The sequence below is a fragment of the Vanrija pseudolonga genome, chromosome 4, assembly GCF_020906515.1.
Source record: "Vanrija pseudolonga chromosome 4, complete sequence".
Taxonomy (NCBI): domain Eukaryota; kingdom Fungi; phylum Basidiomycota; class Tremellomycetes; order Trichosporonales; family Trichosporonaceae; genus Vanrija; species Vanrija pseudolonga.
In genome coordinates, this window is record NC_085852.1 from 2,773,758 (window position 1) to 2,791,187 (window position 17,430).

At 60.9% G+C, this 17,430-nt stretch overlaps 7 protein-coding genes across 7 annotated transcripts; 4 read left to right on the top strand and 3 right to left on the bottom strand.

The window, feature by feature from the left end:
* Positions 1-293: 293 nt before the first annotated feature.
* YNL108C_1 (putative protein) lies at positions 294-1,645 on the bottom strand. Its single transcript, XM_062772919.1, has 6 exons — positions 1,456-1,645; positions 1,352-1,412; positions 835-1,302; positions 630-785; positions 537-584; positions 294-493 (listed from the first exon to the last, which is right to left on the bottom strand). Exons 1-6 carry the CDS (start codon positions 1,491-1,493, stop codon positions 347-349), a joined length of 918 nt encoding a protein of 305 aa, XP_062628903.1. The 5' UTR covers positions 1,494-1,645; the 3' UTR covers positions 294-346.
* Positions 1,646-1,925: 280 nt separating this feature from the next.
* Positions 1,926-3,261, bottom strand: crp-46 (60S ribosomal protein L16). The gene is made up of 4 exons (XM_062772920.1): positions 3,190-3,261; positions 2,952-3,035; positions 2,549-2,648; positions 1,926-2,498 (listed from the first exon to the last, which is right to left on the bottom strand). The coding sequence occupies exons 2-4, from the start codon at positions 3,033-3,035 to the stop codon at positions 2,083-2,085; spliced, it is 600 nt and encodes a 199-aa protein (XP_062628904.1). The 5' UTR covers positions 3,190-3,261; the 3' UTR covers positions 1,926-2,082.
* Positions 3,262-9,110: 5,849 nt separating this feature from the next.
* NDUFA5 (NADH dehydrogenase [ubiquinone] 1 alpha subcomplex subunit 5) lies at positions 9,111-9,834 on the bottom strand. Its single transcript, XM_062772921.1, has 3 exons — positions 9,758-9,834; positions 9,279-9,566; positions 9,111-9,230 (listed from the first exon to the last, which is right to left on the bottom strand). Exons 1-3 carry the CDS (start codon positions 9,793-9,795, stop codon positions 9,158-9,160), a joined length of 399 nt encoding a protein of 132 aa, XP_062628905.1. The 5' UTR covers positions 9,796-9,834; the 3' UTR covers positions 9,111-9,157.
* Positions 9,835-10,059: 225 nt separating this feature from the next.
* Positions 10,060-13,105, top strand: SPBC146.06c (Fanconi-associated nuclease 1; the record flags this gene model as incomplete). Its single annotated transcript, XM_062772922.1, has 8 exons — positions 10,060-10,209; positions 10,245-10,359; positions 10,399-11,615; positions 11,653-11,878; positions 11,913-12,249; positions 12,286-12,672; positions 12,709-12,787; positions 12,824-13,105. The coding sequence occupies 8 exons, from the start codon at positions 10,060-10,062 to the stop codon at positions 13,103-13,105; spliced, it is 2,793 nt and encodes a 930-aa protein (XP_062628906.1).
* A 259-nt stretch (positions 13,106-13,364) lies between these two features.
* Positions 13,365-14,034, top strand: LOC62_04G006358 (uncharacterized protein; the record flags this gene model as incomplete). Its single annotated transcript, XM_062772923.1, has 2 exons — positions 13,365-13,380; positions 13,655-14,034. 2 exons carry the CDS (start codon positions 13,365-13,367, stop codon positions 14,032-14,034), a joined length of 396 nt encoding a protein of 131 aa, XP_062628907.1.
* Positions 14,035-15,362: 1,328 nt separating this feature from the next.
* LOC62_04G006359 (uncharacterized protein) lies at positions 15,363-15,776 on the top strand (the record flags this gene model as incomplete). The annotated part of the gene is made up of 2 exons (XM_062772924.1): positions 15,363-15,398; positions 15,426-15,776. 2 exons carry the CDS (start codon positions 15,363-15,365, stop codon positions 15,774-15,776), a joined length of 387 nt encoding a protein of 128 aa, XP_062628908.1.
* Positions 15,777-16,191: 415 nt separating this feature from the next.
* LOC62_04G006360 (uncharacterized protein) lies at positions 16,192-17,370 on the top strand (the record flags this gene model as incomplete). Its single annotated transcript, XM_062772925.1, has 3 exons — positions 16,192-16,418; positions 16,457-16,823; positions 16,861-17,370. Exons 1-3 carry the CDS (start codon positions 16,228-16,230, stop codon positions 17,368-17,370), a joined length of 1,068 nt encoding a protein of 355 aa, XP_062628909.1. The 5' UTR covers positions 16,192-16,227.
* Between the last annotated feature and the right edge of the window lie 60 nt (positions 17,371-17,430).

The window sequence follows — 17,430 nt, forward strand, 5'->3', positions numbered from 1 at the left end:
GCGCATGGGTGGAGCCGGTGGCTGTGTAGGGTCGGTACCATGATCTGTACAGCGATCAAAATGCAGTACGCTGCAGGCAATGGGTGGGGGAGGGGGGGGAGGGGAGGGGTGGGCAAAGGGAGTGTGGCTGAGGGTGCACTGTTGGGACGGACTGGGCTGCAACTAACGCTGCTGTCGTGAGCAGCTACTTGGTATACGAGGCGGAGCAGAAGTGTCTCATGTCAGGAGCTGAGAGCGTTGCGCGAGCCAGCCGAGTGGCATATGTGCGCCGCCACAACGCCCAGTCTGGCCATAACCAAATGCTTCATGCTGCATGCTACTACCTGCTTGTCTTCTTCTTGTGCTTCTATAGCCGCGAAACCGGAGGACGTATCGTCGCCTCCTTAGGCGGGTCATACACGACGCTCCGTCCGCGGAGGTACTTGTCCATGCCCGGCGCGAGGCCGACAGGCAGGTCGTCGGCCGGGGTGTAGGGCTGCATGTCGCCTTCGTCCTGGCGCGGGGTCAGCATACCGCAACACCTTCAGCGCACTCACCCAAACAGTGTCACCGTCGTCGAGCGTCTCGATGCCGACCTGCTCCCACTGCGTTCGTCAGCCATGTGCGCTAGCGCCCACGCCCACACGCACGCTCCAGTCCCGCTCGGCGCCGTTGGGGAGGTAGTCGGCCCTGCCGTCATACACGCGCTCCCAGTCGCCTGCGCCGCCCAGCGTGCCGGGTTTACGGCGGTACAGCGAGGTCGCGGCACACGCCGCGGACACTTGCAGTGAGAGGTCGCCGGTGAGCTGCGCGTGGGTCAGCATTGCACTCCCTCCACTCCGCCCGTCGACGTACCACCCGCCCCAACGCAATAACAATGGCAGCGTGCGAGAAGACCACGGCGCTGCGCACCCCCTCCTCGTCCATGCGCCCGACCCACGTGTCCGCGAACAGCTCGGCACGCGCAAACACGTCGCGCACGCGCTCGCCATGGCGCGACGGGTAAAGCGTGCTCCCGTACTCCTCGTCCAGCATCCCAGGATAGAACTGGTCGAGGTCCGCGGCGCCGTTGGGCGCCGGGCGCGGGTGCAGGCCCGTGTTGGCCGGCGTGGTGCCGTAGTACTCCATCACGCCGTGGTCGATGGCGATGGCGCCGTTCTTGCCCGCGCGGGTCAAGGCTGCGGCTGTGGGGGCGCTCGTCGCCACGCACCGGATGAACGGCGACGAGATGACGCGTTCTGGCGGCGGGTGCGGCGCCGTGCGGTCCGGGGAGGAGAGGAAGGCGCCCAGCTCGGCCGCCTGCGTGTGCCCGTACACCGTGAGCTAGGGGTGTCAGCCGCCAACGCGGAGGAAGGAGGCGAGGGAGGCTCACTGGAAAGTCGCGGATCACCCCCGTCGGCCCCTTCATCATGCCCGAGTTGGTCCAGTTGGTCCTGGCGGCGGCGTCAGCGCTGCGGCGCAAGGTGGCCTACACACCGGAACCCGTGTCTGCAGACGTAGAGGTACTCTAGCATTGTGGACGGCGAGGGTGAGAGTGAGAGACAGTGGGCGATGATGAACGCGCCGAGATGTTGATGTAACTCTCGACCTACGTCCCGGTCAATACCCGGGACCCCGGATGACACTGGGGCTCTGACTGATCGGCAACATTTTGCCACACTGGCTCGCTTCCTGCCTGTCGGCGTCGACCGGGTGGTGGGTGCATCTGGCTGTGCCACACGACCAGCAGTATGGACTGACTGGCTCACTGCAGCATGCAGAAGAGATCGCATAGATAACGATTGTGCAGAGGTCGCGGTCCAACTGCGCTCATTCACGCTCACATGAGACCGTGCTCCACTCGTGCCCCCCTGCCCACCGCCAGCCAGGCTCACTCTCTCAAACCGACCAGCCTCGGGCCCACCCATCACCTCGCCCGCCTCAACCCCGCCCTTCACCTCCCCCCGTGATGGCAAAAGTACATCGTCAGAATACCAACTACTGCGGCACCATGGATGCGGTGTGTTTTTGAATCTCAGTGCATGGTAACCCAATACCGGTATCCCAAACGTCGTCGCTCCCGCAATGACCCCGTCCGTCTAAACTAACACGCCCATAAAGCGCTTAGTAGCCGAACTTGGCGAGGAGAGCGTTCTCGGGGACCGAGGCGGCGGCCTTGGCGCGGAGCTTGCGAGCGGCCTGCTGGCGCTCGAAGTAGGCCTGGCCCTTGACCTTCCTCTTCTCCTCGAGGCGGTCGACAACGTCCTTGTAGCCCCAGCCGACCTCGTGAGAGATGCGCTTGAGGGTGGCGTACTTGCGGCCGGGCTTGAGGCGGAGGACGCGGAGGGCAGCGGGGACAACAACCTTCTTGACCTTGTCCTGGGCGGGGGGGACACCCTCGAAGAGCTCAAGACGGCGGAGGGCAGCGGCACCACGGGGGGTCTTGTGGGGGACCATGCCGCGGACAGCCTTGTAGAGGATGCGGGAAGGAGCGCGGTGGTGGAAGGGACCCGACTTCTTGGGGTTGACAATGTGGCGCTCTGGACGACTGTTAGCAGGTTCTTGGGGATCTGGCGATGTCCACACTCACTGTGGAGGTAAGCGTGGTACTTGAGCTTGTTGCGGAAGAACGAGCCCGAGACGTTGATCTCCTCGCAGCGGACGACCGAGACCTTCTGGCCCGAGAGGATCTGTTTGATGCGAGCAGACGAAAGTAGCGTTGGTAGAGCGAGTCGAGTAGGAGAAGGCATGGTCAGCTGTGGTTCCCTTCCAAAATCTTAAATCTGTGAACTGGGACGTGTGACGGGTCAAACGACAGCGTAGAACGCCTACGTTCGACGGCGACGTCGCGGGAACAACGCGCTCGTCGTGCGCATCTCGTGCACTCCGTCGTTGGGGCTTCCTCTCCCTCTCTCGGCCCCCTCCTCCGCCCCACACATCCCAGTTCCATCCCCATCTCCTCCAGCTCTCCCTCCAGCAAGAATCGAACGCACCTGCTTGGCGAGGATCGAGGCAAGGCGACCGAGGAGGTGGCCCTTGCCGTCAATGACGACGGGAGTAGACGAGAAGGTCGACATCTGTGGTTGTTTGATGTGATTCCAGGTAACAGACGAGTGACAGCGAGCAGCGGATTCGGGGCAACGGGTAGATTGGCGTGCGGGCAATAGCGAGGAGGAGCAAGAGGTCAGCGCTGTCGTCTGGGTGTGTGTAGTGTCGTCGTCGTGCACGCACTTTTAGGGAGTTGCCTTGAGGGTTATGGAAGAGCCAGACGACTGACAATTCTGGTACACGGCTGCGTGCCAGTGGGAGGAGGAGGGAGGAGGGCAGCGAGCGAGCGAGCAGCCAGGCCAGCCAGGCGAGTGGGTGGGTGTGGTGCGGGCAGGCGAGGGCCAGCCAGCCAGCGACTGCACCAGCCAGCAGTGCACTGGGTGCGAACTTCTCGATGTACATACCCTAAATCTTGCCCCCATTTAAAATCCAGTTTCGGCGATTGCACAATCGCCGATTGTTTCGACGGCAACAATTATTTAAACAGTCCTCAACTACGCACGTGGACACAAGCAACCATATTTATTTCCACCTCCCTCATTGATCCCACGTTTGTTCCCGAAGCCATCCGCATTGATTCATTTCGACCTGAGCGCCCATTTCCGTTTGCTTGGCGCCGTGCTCTCAAGTGCCAGACGCGCTCCACATCACGCTCCGACTCTTCCTTACCGGGCCATCATTCTCTCCCGCATGCCGTCACATTGAGGGGCCATGACTGTGTTGTAATACCTGGGCATCGGCTCGCGTGAACTGCTTAATAGCTCTATAGCACTTCATTTATCTATTACTGTGGAACGTGGAACGGGAAAGCCGCAGTGGATTTACACGCAACAACACACCGACGGAAGGCTGCGGGAGACGCAGCACGACTGGCGTGCTCTAATGCGCAGCGACGTATTGCCGGCAACGTATACACATGCACGCAGACACCGCTGCTCGCTCACACGCATGCCCGACGAACACATGCGCAAGTGGCTGATGGCGGGCAGGTCGACCCCCCTCGCCGCAGCTTATCAAACTAAGTATGCGATGCGTAAGCTGCGCCTTCTGGGCGGCGGGGGCGGCGGCGGTGTGTTTGTTGTTCTTCGTCGAGGCTGTACTGTTGCTGCTACTGCTGCTGTCCCCAAGCTCGGACCGACGAATGCTCTCAGGCTCATTCTGACGCCTCGAAGCCGCCTCGAAGAGCGCCTCTACGCCCTTGGCGTCTTCGCGTCTTCCAAACGCCCAACCGCCTAAGCGCCCGCCCGCCGGCAAGTCGAGAGTGGTTTGATTGTTGAGAGATGTGACTTTTGAGCCAGCCAGCCAGGTCCAGGCACAGTTGCAAGGGTAGTCGCCAGAGTGTAAAAGTTGGCGCGTCGTGCGTGTCCCAGTTCCATGGTAGAGACTAGGACGGACACTTTTGTGTCTGCGGGCGGGTGGGCCCGCCCAAACCCGTTCAGAAACCTTTCAGGGCAGAGTGCACGGGACGTGTCTTGCCAAGACGACGCCCATTTACGCCCCCCCCTCTCGACGCCGCGCCCCTCCTCGTCGACCCTCGTCGTCGTCTACGCCGCCGGTGCCGTGGTGCTGCTGCTTGCTCGTGCGCAGTCGCTTTTTTTGTCTTCCCCCTTTCTGCGCCGCCGCCGTCCTGCCCTGAATCATTCGGCAACAGGCTTTCAGGAATGAGATTTCCCTGAAATCTCTTGGGGTTTCCTCATCCCGGGGCGGCGCCCCTTTGGGTTGCACGCACCCCTCTGGGTCACCGTAGTCGTCCCCCCTCACTCACCTGCCTCTTCGGCAACGGCCAACAGCCGTAGTCGTCTGTCCATGTCCACGATTAAAGCTTGAATCTGGCTCTGGCTCGAGATGCACCCAGTTATTAAGTTGTGGAGTCGTCGTCGTCTGTCTCGTCGTCAGCAAGAGAGGCCATGCAACGGAGTGAGAGAGGGGGGAATATGAATACCCCTTGTAATCGCCAGGTACAATGTGATGCTGATGTGATACAAGTCGTGCCGAGTTTGATTTCCCAGAGAGAGTAGGCGGGCTGCTGCTGCTGCTGCTGCTGCAAACGTCACGAGTAACTGCGGGGGTCGTCGCGTAGTAAAGCAGCGAAGCGGCAGGAGTAGCAGTGAGCGCAGTGACCGGCCGCCCGCCATACAGCCAGAGAGAGGAAGCCGTCACAGAAGACAAGGGGTTGGCGCCACCCAACTCGCGAGTATCGGGGCCGGACCTGCTGCGGACGGGGGCCAAGCCCTTCAAACCTACAAGGTTCCTGTCGCGTTGCACCTCACCTTGGCTTGACCGGCTGGCTGGCTGCAGGCTGCTAGCACACGCAGCAGCAGCATGGCTTGTTCGATGAGGAGAGAGTGTCGGCACCAGATGCATTACAACAGGGGCAAGGCAAGCCATGCATGGCAGCCCCTCGTCGTTCCACCCCTGTCTTTTGGCTGAACAACCTTCTTTCTCATTATCCTTGGTTGACCAAAGAGCCACTCCACCACTTAACTCTGCCAACACGCCACGCCTCTTTGTCTTGTACCCCACACATCCAAATCATTGCACGCATCAACGTGCTTGTAGATATACTCGTCCCCCTTGTCGCGTCTACTACCGGTTTAGAAGCCCCGCCCCGCCTGAACTCAACCTGCCGCCGACTCAATTGAAGGCTCGACTGTTTCGCGTATCGTCACTTTGGCTCGACTGCGCATTTAAAGCTGGCCCTTCACCGTACGCAGTTGTACCCGCCTGGACCATACACGCGCACTCCGCAGCAGCAGCAGCAGCAGCAGCAGCAACCAGCCCAACCCGACAGACACCACCACCACCTCCATCGTCACTCACACCCCCCCCCCCCCGGCTTGCTGCATTGCACACTCCAGCCACCACACACGCCATCAACACACGCGTCGTCGTCGTCGGCTCCACTCGACGGGATCTTCAGCTTTGCCGACGGCCTCGACAGAGTAGCTTAACCCGCCCGACTACACGTGCGACTGTTGACCCGGCCTGCTTGCCTGCTGCCCCGCATCGCCCATCAATATCGACGCACCCACCCACACGCACGCTCCTTCTCAACAACACAAGGCAGCCACCCCAGCCCTCATACTCCGCGCGCGATCTGAGCGTCAACGAGGGTCGTCGCCAAGCCACCACCACCACCACCACCACATACGTCGCTCACTACCTTGCTAGGTGTCCTCGTGCACGAGCACAACTAGTCTTGCGCCCCCAACGCCCCCGCCAAGAGATTTTGAGAGGAGAGCAAGTCACGTCTTGTTCTTCTTTGCGCAGCAGCAGCAGCAGTCCAAACACACGCACACGGCCTCGTCGGGCCCACAGCACACTTCGGTCACACGCTGCACCGAACCCCATTTCCTATCCATTCTATGTCTGGCACTGCCGAAGAACGTTCCACACACAGCGCATCGGTATCACCACCGGACAGCCCCATCCCACTTACACCAGCTCAATTCTCGCCGCCCCTGGTCACACAGATGACAACGGCCAACGGCCACCACGGTGAGCCGTCAGCCTACGTCGGTGACGAAGCCAAGGCGGGGGAGACTGCTGCGGCCGCAGCGAGCAGCAGCGGCATTGTCCGTCCTGCATCATCGGCATCGCATTCAAGACCAAACGGGACGGCGGTGCCGTCCCCGGTCGATCTGTCCGATGCTGCACCACAGCCACCACATCGCAAGTCTGCGTCGGTCACCTACTCCTCACGACCCCCTCTTGGACCTCCCCCACGAAGTGATTTCACTACTGCGACGTTTACGACGTCGTCCCTCGCATCGGCGCAGCCCGAAGGGTATCGAGAACGGTCCCATCACCCCCAGAGACCGACGATCCAGACGGGCTTCCTTTCGGGCACACCACCCAAGGCGTCTCCATCCGACGACCCATACGTTCCTATCGATGGCAAAAAGGAACCTCCTCCAAACTACCAAGAGAGCACGGCGTGGAACCGCACATATCCCAACGGCGAGCGACAGCTAGCCTCAGGATCTAACGGATCTGCGGCGTATGGCCCGGAACCCTCCACTTCAAACACCGACGCGGCCGCAGCCAACAAGTTCACAAACTCGACGCCCTACTGGCTTGGCATGTACTTCTTCTTCAACCTGGGCTTGACGCTGTTCAACAAGGTCGTCCTAGTGTCCTTCCCCTTTCCCTACGTGAGTCTAAACAAAAGTTGTAGTCGCTGCCGCCGTTAGCTGACTTGGCAGACCCTTACCGGACTTCACGCCCTATCGGGATGTGCTGGCTGCTACATTGCCCTGGAAAGAGGCGCCTTCACACCGGCAAGGTTGACGCAGCATGAGAACCTCATCCTGGCTGCATTCTCGGTCCTGTACACCATCAACATTGCCGTCAGCAACATTTCATTACAATTAGTCACTGTGCCAGTGAGTTTGAGCGGTCGCTTGGCCCTGTGTAGATCTAATCAGTCCAGTTCCATCAAGTGGTCCGAGCTGCAACCCCATTGTTCACCATCTTCATTTCGGCGGCCGTTCTGCGCCAAAGGTTTAGCATCAACAAGCTGGTCAGCTTGTTGCCAGTGGTTGCTGGCGTCGGATTTGCGTGAGTGGCAATTCAGGAGTTGGCGACCGGCGCAGGTGGGCTGACCTTACTCAGGACGTATGGCGACTACTACTTTACTGCCATGGGCTTGATCCTCACTCTCCTTGGCACACTACTGGCGGCGCTTAAGACGGTTGTCACCAACCTCATCCAGACTGGTGGAGGCGGCCGTCTCAAGCTGCACCCTCTGGACCTCTTGATGCGCATGTCGCCCCTCGCTTTCGTCCAGTGTGTCTTCTACGGCTGGTGGACTGGCGAGCTCGAGAGGGTCCGTCGCTACGGAGCCACACAAATGACGAGAACAAAGGCCGTGGCCCTTCTTATCAACGGCATCATCGCCTGTGGTCTCAACATTGTGTCGTTTACGGCCAACAAGAAGGCCGGCGCTCTCACCATGACCGTGTCTGCGAAGTGAGTCGAACCACTGTAGTTTCCCTGAGAAACTCTACTAACCCATCCTAGTTGCAAGCAGGTTCTTACAATCGCACTGGCCGTAGTCTTGTTCAACCTCCAAATTTCCATCACCAACGGCATTGGCATCCTCCTGACTCTGATCGGCGGCGCATGGTATGCGTTTGTCGAGTTCTCTGAGAGGAACAAGAAGGCGGCAAAGGCGGCACCACCATCAAAGAGCCTGGCCTGAACACTTCCACAACCCACACACACACATCGAACTACACTCTCATCATAAACACACTGCCCCCTGCTACACTGTAGCATAGACTCGGGTGGCACTCCCACACCTTGCGCGTTGTCATTCTTGCATCATAGCCTCTTGCATTCCGCGCAAGCCCTTGTTTAGATCATCGATTTCACATGGCATATCATTCATCAGGAGCTCAGAATAGTTGGGGCGGTGGTCTAAAGTTGCGGAAGATGAGCGAATCAGTAACCGCCTGGGCTACTAAGGGTTGAGGTTTGAGATCAGTGTCAGATGCCAGGGCAGTGGGCAGTGCAGCGAACGATTCTGGACCACACCTCTGATTGCAGTTGGCTGTGCCAAGAACTGAACCCGCGCCCGCGCGCAACCTAGCTTAGTGGGAGCCGACAAACGCGGAGCGCGCGATACTAGCTGAGCCAGGACGATGTCTCGCGCGCGAGAAGTTGGGCGAGTTTGGTGCGTCGCGCTACGGCTACGCTCAGTGAGCGAACCAACGAGGCCATCGCTTCCTTCCTGCGTTGTCCGCGGATTCGCGAAGCCGTGTGCAGCGGCAATGTGGGAGGAGGTTCGTTCGTTCGTTCCGCCACACCACTAACCAGCACCGCCATCTGCCTACCACGCAGGCCCTCATCACGGTACACGCAGAGAGGCCGCCTTATTCTCAGACTGGACGGCTTACGGTAGCGCACAGGGCTGTCCGCTTGCGTTGCAGTGGAGAGGACTTCTCAGTGACTTGCAACTGCGGTTGCGGCGGTGCGTTCGCACGACGAGACATAGCGCCAGTGCGGCCGGGCGTCGCCATCGCCGTCGCCCTCTCGGCAACCATCAATGCCGCCGCCTCGGCACCCGCATCACAGGTCAGAATCCAGCCCCCGGCCCCACCTATCCTGTTGTGTTGTTGCATGCCTCTACAATACCCATCCGCACCGCTTAGAGCGAGTCGCCAGTTGGGTCAAAGTACCTCCACTGGTCGGGGTGGGGCTTCTCCTCGAGGGGCTCCCAGCTAGCATCGTCGTCAGCACCACCGCCGCCGCCGCCACGCTTTACTTACACCTTCCACTCGGCGACCTGGCCCGAGAGGGAGAGCTCCGATTCGGCCTCCTGGAGGGCAACCTCGACGATGGTACCGAGCTCCTTCTCGACGGCGGGGATGTCGCCGTTGGCCTTCTCGACGACCGCGAGGCGGTGCTTTGTCAGCGCCTCGGCCGCCTGGCGGTACACCGAGGTCGCGGGGAGGGCCGAGAGCGATGTCAAGGTCTGGTTGTAGACCTTGGTCAGGGCCGGCAGGGGGTTGGAGTGGACCGGAACGCCCGTGATGCCGGTCGAGGCCTTGAGCGTCCTGCGTGGGGGTCAGCGGTGTGTCCAATCGATGGGTAGCTGCGCAGAGGCTGCAGTGGAGCCGCTGCCGCTGCCGACGAGTTGCTGATGCCCCGATGAGAGCGAGGACAGGTCGTTGAAGAAACGACGGCTTCCAGCTTCTCGGCGCAGGCACAACGCCGCAGGCAGCATGCAGCCCGAGTGGATGCTCACTTGGCGACGGCGAAGAGAGGGCGAGAGGCGCGGAGCATTGTGCCGGGATAGATGAGGTGGGCCGTGAGCGAAGTGCAACTCGTCGTCGTTGAAGCATCGAGCAGTACGGAACGGCGCGTCGTTGAAGGTGTGTCTACCTGACACGGACCCAAAAGTGTCAGGCTCACCCAGCCCCCTCCAATGACCGCCTCCACTATTCAAGTCGCGTCAACATTTCGGGCCCCGCAAATCGACTGGACTTGCACTTACACCCACCTGCAAGAGACAATGGCGCGCGACTGACTGCTTTTCGCCGCATCAACATGGCAGCAGAGTGCATGAGCTCGCCGCCGCCTGAGCTCCTCGACGAGGAGTCGTGGGCGCCCAGCCCGGCGCGCACAGCACAGCCGTCACCCGAAGAAGAAGAAGAAGAGGAGCAGCGCGATGGGACCGGCAACGATACCCGCGGACGGGTGAGCCTGCCTGCAGCCAACGACACTGACCCCAGATATCGATGTACGTCAAGCTCTTTGACGAGATGCTGCGTACCGTGCTCGAGTCCGAGGCGTACCTCTTCACCCCGCGCGAGCTCTGGGTCCTGCGGCATATCGTCAGCCTGGAATGTACGTGCGCGATGTCGCGCTGCCGCTGACATGGCTCAGACCAGCCGTTGTACCTCCTTACAAGGCTCCTCCTGCGCCGCCCGAAGAAGGTACACCCGTTCGCGAGCATAGTGCCGGCGTACTCGGCCGAGCTGGGCGAGGAAGGTGTCAAGCGCGCCGCCAGGGCGCTGTGTCTCCCGCTCGACTTGCCGGAGGACTTGCTGAGCGACGAAAGGGACCAGCGAGCGGCGACAGACGCACGGAGGGCGCAGCCGGAACGCCATCCAGACGCCAGGCCGTGGGCCGAACTGCCGACTGGGCTGAGCACCGAGGAGGAGCGCGCGGATCCAGAACTCGCCGAAGCGATCCGCGTGAGTCTGTGGTCGGAACAGGGGTCGTCCGCCGAGGGCAGCCAGTCTGGGTCAAATTGGGCATCTTCTTCAAAGTCGATGCCTGAGGTCGAGGTCGAGCTCTCCCAGCCGCCAGATACGATCGACGCGCTGGCGCACGACGAATCAGGCCTGTCTCTCGACGACATCATGTCGTGTATCCCAGCCGAAGACCTGCGGCGTGTCGCGAGGGCACGCAAGGTCCCCATGAACTTGCTCGTGTCCCGTGAATCGACGATGCGCGCCCTCAAGGATGTTGCGTGCAAGCAGACCACGCTGGGGTTCGCGCCGCTCAAGGGAAAGGGCAAGGCAAAAGCCACGAATGGGCCAGTCAAACGCACGATGTCGGCCACTATGACCTCGGAGCACAAGGTCCTCGCCGAGCTCCTGCCGTACGTCGACGGACATGTCGTGCAGATTGACCCGGCGCTGTTTACGCTCGTAGCGCGCGTCAACTTGATCTTCTCGCGCACGCCGCCACAGTCCACGTTCGCCCCGGCTCTCATGCTCCCTCCGATTCTGGTCACGTCGAACAAGCGCAACTATCCAGACTATGGCGAGCCGACACGCTCCGTCATCTGGAAGGACCGCGATGAGCTCATTGCGTGGGAGAGCGCAGTGCTCAAAGAGGTGCTCGTGTCCGAGACCTTGGGCGATAACTGGGCCGAACAGCGCCGCGGAGGTGGCGGGTTCGGAATGCAGCAGCAGATGCTCTCGAGGACTGATGGTGCCAAGCTCGTCCGCAAGCTCTGGGAGTCAATCTGGCCCGAGTGGCAGGAGATGGTGGCTGGGGAGGGTGGCCGAGCGCCCAACCTGGAACAAGAGGAGGCCAATATCGCAGGCGACCGTTTCAAGACCGGGCATGTACTCACTAGGATCGTGTACAAGGTGAGCTGCGCACCCGGTGCGGCCTAGCTGACGTCAGGGAGCCGAGGCCTTGGGCGTCCTCCACGAGTACGACCTGGAATGCGAAGTGCTTCGCGCTCTGCTTGCTCAGCGGCGATGGCGGCGAGGCAAGCGAGGCGCGTGGTACGAGCGCCTGGCTCTGGTCCTGATGACACACTACAACAAGGGCGATAAGAAGATTGAGAAGCTCGAGGAGGCAACGCAGGTGTGCATCGATGCTCTCCTCGACGACGATACACATATCAGTGAGCCACGCATCGCTGCCTTTTCTGACAACAGTCTATCGACCAGGACTGTCTCGCCGCCTCACACGACTGGAGAAGAAGCTGCGCCTGCCTCCTGACGAGTGCCACATTTCGTACGCCGAGCTGCAAGAGTGCCTCGTTCGCGAGGTGGTGGCGCCGCGTGTCCAGCAGAACGTCGGGCAGGCGCGTTCGCAGCCCACTGAGAATGGACGCGAGCGCGAGCCCAGCCTCGGCCTAGACGATGGCGAGAAGAAGGCCGCCGCCCTAAAAGCAGCGCAACAAGTTGGCAAGAGCGCTTGGCTTGGTCGGGACGGCGAAGTCACCGTCGAAGGCTGGGTCCTCGAGTGGTGGGAAGACAAGGGATATCAGGGGTATGTGCTTCGCTGGAGGCTGCGCTAACAAGACAGATTCCACGCCGAAGGCTCCATCCTGAGTACTCTGTTCACGCTCTTGATGTGGCCTGTTCTGTTCCATCCGCTACCTGGGGCTTTTGAGACCAGGTACCAAACCGCTCCACTCGATCTCGGAGAAGACACGTTTGCCAGGGCACGACGTGACCTTATCGACGCCAGGCTTGAGGCAATGCAGTCCAACGAAACAGCTCTCGCCATGCTCCGTGAGACAGACTCGCGCGAACGGCCACGGGGAACATGGGCCGTGGGTGTGAACTGGGATTACGGTGCTCGCGAGCTCGAAGAGATTGTCACCTGCTTCGGTGGCCGCGCACTCAGCGTCATTTGCCGGATGCTATCAGAGGAGTATCGACACCGAATGAGTGGAGTACCCGACCTCATGTGAGCTTAAGGCTTGGGCAAGCAGCTGACTCCCAGCGTTTGGAACATTGACGAGAAGGAAGTGCGCTTTGTGGAAGTCAAAGGTCCTGGCGACCAGCTCTCCGAGACACAGCGGGTGGGTAAATGGCACGGTTGGTGCTGACCCATTCAGGTGTGGATCGACGTGCTCCAGTCTGTGGGGGTGCCCGTAGAAGTGTGCCGCGTCAAGGCGAAAGACGGCTCCGAGGCCGCCGACAAGCTGAAGCGGAAGAATAGTCGCATAAAAGCGGAGCAGCGAGCAGCAACGCGCAAGAGGGAGCCATCGCCGATTGTGATCGACGACAGCAGCGAGGGGGAAACGCAGGAGGCCGACGAGTGGCAGTTCGAGTCGGGAGACGAGGGGAAGGCTGAGGGACATTGGGAGCGCGCTGGCAAGCGCTCTAGGGGGAAGTAGACCTGTACACGGGTGTATCATAGCATGGTTTGTCTTGCATGTAACAAGTTGTTACCTTGGCCGCGGGTTGTGCCCCCAGACCCGACCCACTCTTTAATCTGGATGAAGGCACCGGCCAAAGTGGCGGGCGCGCGGCCATCCCGAAACGCACACTGGGAGAGTCTCCGTCTCACCGACAAGAACCCGACACATCACCCACCCACCCCCAACCCGACGCATCGTACCGACGGCGGGAGTCTGAAACGCGGCCTCGGCGACGATGGCCGCCGCCAACGGTGGGTGGCGATCATTAAAACGCCACACTCACTCTGAGGTCTCGCGGGGTGCTGTGCCCGTCGCCGCACCGCGTCGCGTCTTCCCCTCTCCGTCCGTCGCCGCGTCACGTCGACGCGTACTCGACTCGACTTGCCCAAGTTGTTTACCTCCATCGCAAAGGGTACAAAAGGTGGACGGTCCCCTCGCAACTAATACTCCCAACACCTGCACAAACCATCAAGAGTGAGTTGTCGTTGCTGTTCCTCGCGTGTCGCCGCTCACCTCACACCGCAGTGCTCCTCGCTCCCGTACTCGCCCTCCTCGCCCTCGCGTCCTCCGCCACCGCGGCCGGGCCCTACAAGATCAAGTCGACCTCGGGCGCGCGGTGCCGCTCGGCGCCGTTCCTCAACTCCCCCATCGTCAAGACGTACGCGTACGGAGCACCCGTGACCATCACGTGCTGCTCTTTCGGCCAGGTGTACTCTGGTTCGCAGCTGTGGGACAAGACGACCGACGGGTGCTTTGTCCACGATGAGCTCGTCAAGACGTTCACGACCAACAACGTCGCGCCTTGGTGCACTGGCCCTGCGCCGTCACAGGCTCCGTGCGGGCCCAAGTCGGGCCGAACTTGCATTGTGAAAGACGAGGTGGCGGACCAGGCGGACCAGGCGTAGGACCTTAATAGAGCACTCGATGAATACAGAATCTATGGCTATGCTTGGGGGAGAGGTGTGTGTGGTGTACTGTAAGGTGTTTCTCTATGGAGTACAACCCACTGTCCTCGCGTGGCAGCGGCTTGCAGTGCCCGTGACCGCACATCTCGCCCCCCCAGAATGTCCACCAACCCACTCCTCCGTCTCCTGGCCCACATTCACACCCACGCAATGAGGTTAACTGACGAGGGCGCGTTTGGGGGTTGTGGGCTCAAGGGGAGGGTTTAAGGAGTTCCCCGCGTCAACCAACAGCGACACACTTGCCACAACTTCTACTCACCCCATCCAAGGTGCCGGGTCATGTGCCACACTTGACGGGCAGTCTAGCTGAATAACGCCCTGGTCAAGTGACTGGACATGGATGAAACCACTTGCTATGTATGGTATGCTGAACGCTATCATCCCGAAAGAAAGCTTATGCATTGTCGAGGTGGCGGAGCCTCGCGGTGTGATGTGCCCGTCACCGCATCTCGTGCCCCTCCCCGCACCCACTTTCGCTCTCCGTGATGTTGACCTGCGTCACGTCTACCCAACAATGTAGTTGACGATGTCTGTGTCACCCAGACTCCGGCGAGCACAGGGCCGTCACACATATAAGTGGGCATCTGGTCGTTACCTCGCCACAACTCCAACTGGACAAACCCAGCAAGAGTGAGTCTAGGTCGACTCCTCGTGCCACACTGACGCCTTCAGTGCTCCTCGCCCCCGTCAAGACGTCAGAACTTCCCCCTCCGCCACCTGGTCAGTGTGGCCCCGGGACGAACCGCCCTTGCCACATCCCATAGCTGTTGTATGCGCAAATCCCTTGCTGCCAAAGGCCCGGAGCCAAAGACCGACAACAGTGGGTCGTGGCAGTGTATGATCGTATCGCAGACGGAGAGTTTAGTATCGTCCGGGCTGCGGCTAAGATGCATGAAACGTCCTCAACGGCCATGTATGCCCGCTGTGATGTGATACTAAGCGACTCCTTTTCACTTGATCGCGACGGAACGACCGAAGAGTGTGGTCGTCAGTGTGCACAATCTGGGGAACGCGGGAAGTTTATCTCGTCGCGAAAAGAGCGATTGTACAACTCTCTCGACGACCATCCCGATGTCTGTCATGACACGTACCCTGCCCACCGTCTTCAAGCAATTGCGGCTTACTGTGCCCGTCATCGAACATTACGTCCCTCACAACGTCGTCCGGTACCCCTCTCCCCCCACCTGCACACCTACGCGACGAGGGTGGCGCCACCGTCGCCAAGTTGTGGCTCGGAAACGAGGTATAAAAGAGGCCCCATTGTTCTTATGTGTGTCCTGCACCGATCACACGAATCGCCAACAGTGAGTCGGCCATAGCTCCGCCACCAGCCCAACTCACTCCCAGTGCTCCTCGCTCCCGTCGTCACCCTCCTCGCCCTCGCCTCGTCGGCCGTCGCCGCTGGCCCGTACGTGATCAAGGCCAAGGCTGGTGCCATGTGCCGCTCCAGCCCGCGCATCACGAACGGCAACATCGTCAAGAAGTACGTGTACGGCGCCCCCGTGACCATCACTTGCACGGCCTACGGCGACTCGTACGCGGGCTACACGCTCTGGGACAAGACGAGCGACGGCTGCCTTTGTGCACGACGCGCTCATCAAGACTGGCACCGAGAACCCCGTCGCGGGGTCGTGCTACGAGCGCCCGTGCAACCCCCGCGTGGAGATTTGCCGGGCCAATGACTAGCGTGTGCTGTAGCACCCATGAACCATGTCCTTGTGCTGTGCCATGACGAGCGCCAAGACCGACGAGTTGATAGCGGAACACTGCTGTGCACGCGTTCTGGGTCGTTTCGAGTGGTGGTGCCTCCTCGGTCGGCTCGGTCGCTTAAGTGCGGCGGCAGAGGAAATAAGGCACGGAGACCGGTGCGGTGTGGCGAGCAGCAGTGGCTCCGTGCCTTTGTATCAGCTGCATCACGGGCACCACCCGTCCAGGTGAGACGTCGAAGCATCCTGCAACGACCACGCAGCACCGCATCACGCTCACAGACTGACTGGTGACCTATTCTGGGTATGGAGCACCACATGACGGATAGCGCCATCGCCAGCACGGCACATCTCGGAGTGATACTTATACTCGGAGTGCCAAGCACACCTCCACCACCACAATCATCATCTACACACATCACACGGCATGGGCAGACCAGAAATGAACAACATGGACAAGATTGAGGCCAACATCGGCGAGGACCAGCGGCTGAGCGACTCGATCCGCGAGCTCGATTACGCGCCACTCGACTTGGCGACGGCGCGCTCGGCTGACGCGAAAGCCAAGAGCCAGCTCATGGCCAAGAAGGGCGAGTTGGCGAAGCTCGATGCGGTAGTGTAAGTCGCAGCGGACACCTCAGCCGCTCACCCCCCAGCAAGGACAAGTACAAGACATGGCAGTCGTCGCAGTCATCGACGTCGACACGCATCTTCACCAAGATTCGCCACCCAAATACGCACGACCAGGTGCTCGCCAAGCGGATACAGCACGAGCAGAACGAGTACGAGATGGTGTTCAACGAGCAGCAGGAGGTGCAGGGCGATATCAAGGTGCTTGAAGACCGGCTCGGCAAGCTCTCCGACGAGATTGGCACCTTGACACAAGTGACGGCGCGGCATACCGAGCTCCGGAGCCAGCGCTTAGCCCTGCACGCGCACGTGTTTGATGGACCGACGCCACAGTACCCGGAGGAAGACGCGCAGGAGAACGTGGTCAATGCGACGCAGCACCATCAAGGCGAGGTACGTGCGCCAGCTGCCCTCTGGCTGACACGAGCAGGTCGAAGCACTACTGGCCCACGAGCGGGAGGTCCTCGGCATGCTCAACAGGGCACTCGAGTGCTCCGAACGCGCCGAGCGCCAGTTCCGCAAGGCGCGGCGAGCGGCCCGAGACAGTGAAAACCACTCGCGCATAGCCCGCCACAGCCACAAGGCGGAGGAGAACCACGCCGAGGCGCGCATCCTCCTCGACCGCGCCGCGAGCCAGCAGCCGCGCCTGCCCCGGTTCTACGGCGACCTGCCCAGCGGCGGGTACCGCTCAGCGCGGGGATACAGCGACAAGATGTACTTCTGCCAGAAGCTCGTCCAGCACAACGTCATGATGATCAACGTGTCGGTTGCCGACGCCGCCGTTTACGAGGCCGACATTGCGGCGACCAAGCAGCGCCTGGCGGACGCCACTGTGCTGCTGGAGAGCATTCGCTGCCGCATCATGGACGAGCGGGCTGGCGCGCGGGGGCTCGGCCCCGCACCGCCTTTGTATGAGAGTGGCGAGGGTTTGAGGGCGTAGATGGGCGAGTTTGGTTGTACTACAAGGTAATGGTTGTACACTATGCAGGTATGGTTGTCG

What these genes read in the sequence shown, in the direction of transcription:
- YNL108C_1 (XM_062772919.1), bottom strand. Translation starts at nt 1,493, where the DNA reads ATGCTAGAGTACCTCTACGTCTGCAGACACGGGTTCCG. An exon ending in TTATTGCGTTGGGGCGGGTG is followed by an intron (nt 786 to 834) that starts GTACGTCGACGG and finishes ACCCACGCGCAG; the next exon opens with CTCACCGGCGACCTCTCACT. An exon ending in ACGACGGTGACACTGTTTGG is followed by an intron (nt 494 to 536) that starts GTGAGTGCGCTG and finishes ACCCCGCGCCAG; the next exon opens with GACGAAGGCGACATGCAGCC.
- crp-46 (XM_062772920.1), bottom strand. Translation starts at nt 3,035, where the DNA reads ATGTCGACCTTCTCGTCTACTCCCGTCGTCATTGACGGCAAGGGCCAC. An exon ending in CCTCGATCCTCGCCAAGCAG is followed by an intron (nt 2,649 to 2,951) that starts GTGCGTTCGATT and finishes CGCATCAAACAG; the next exon opens with ATCCTCTCGGGCCAGAAGGT. An exon ending in GTACCACGCTTACCTCCACA is followed by an intron (nt 2,499 to 2,548) that starts GTGAGTGTGGAC and finishes ACAGTCGTCCAG; the next exon opens with AGCGCCACATTGTCAACCCC.
- NDUFA5 (XM_062772921.1), bottom strand. Translation starts at nt 9,795, where the DNA reads ATGCTCCGCGCCTCTCGCCCTCTCTTCGCCGTCGCCAA. An exon ending in CCTCTCTTCGCCGTCGCCAA is followed by an intron (nt 9,567 to 9,757) that starts GTGAGCATCCAC and finishes ACCCCCACGCAG; the next exon opens with GACGCTCAAGGCCTCGACCG. An exon ending in CAGGTCGCCGAGTGGAAGGT is followed by an intron (nt 9,231 to 9,278) that starts GTAAGTAAAGCG and finishes CGACGATGCTAG; the next exon opens with CTGGGAGCCCCTCGAGGAGA.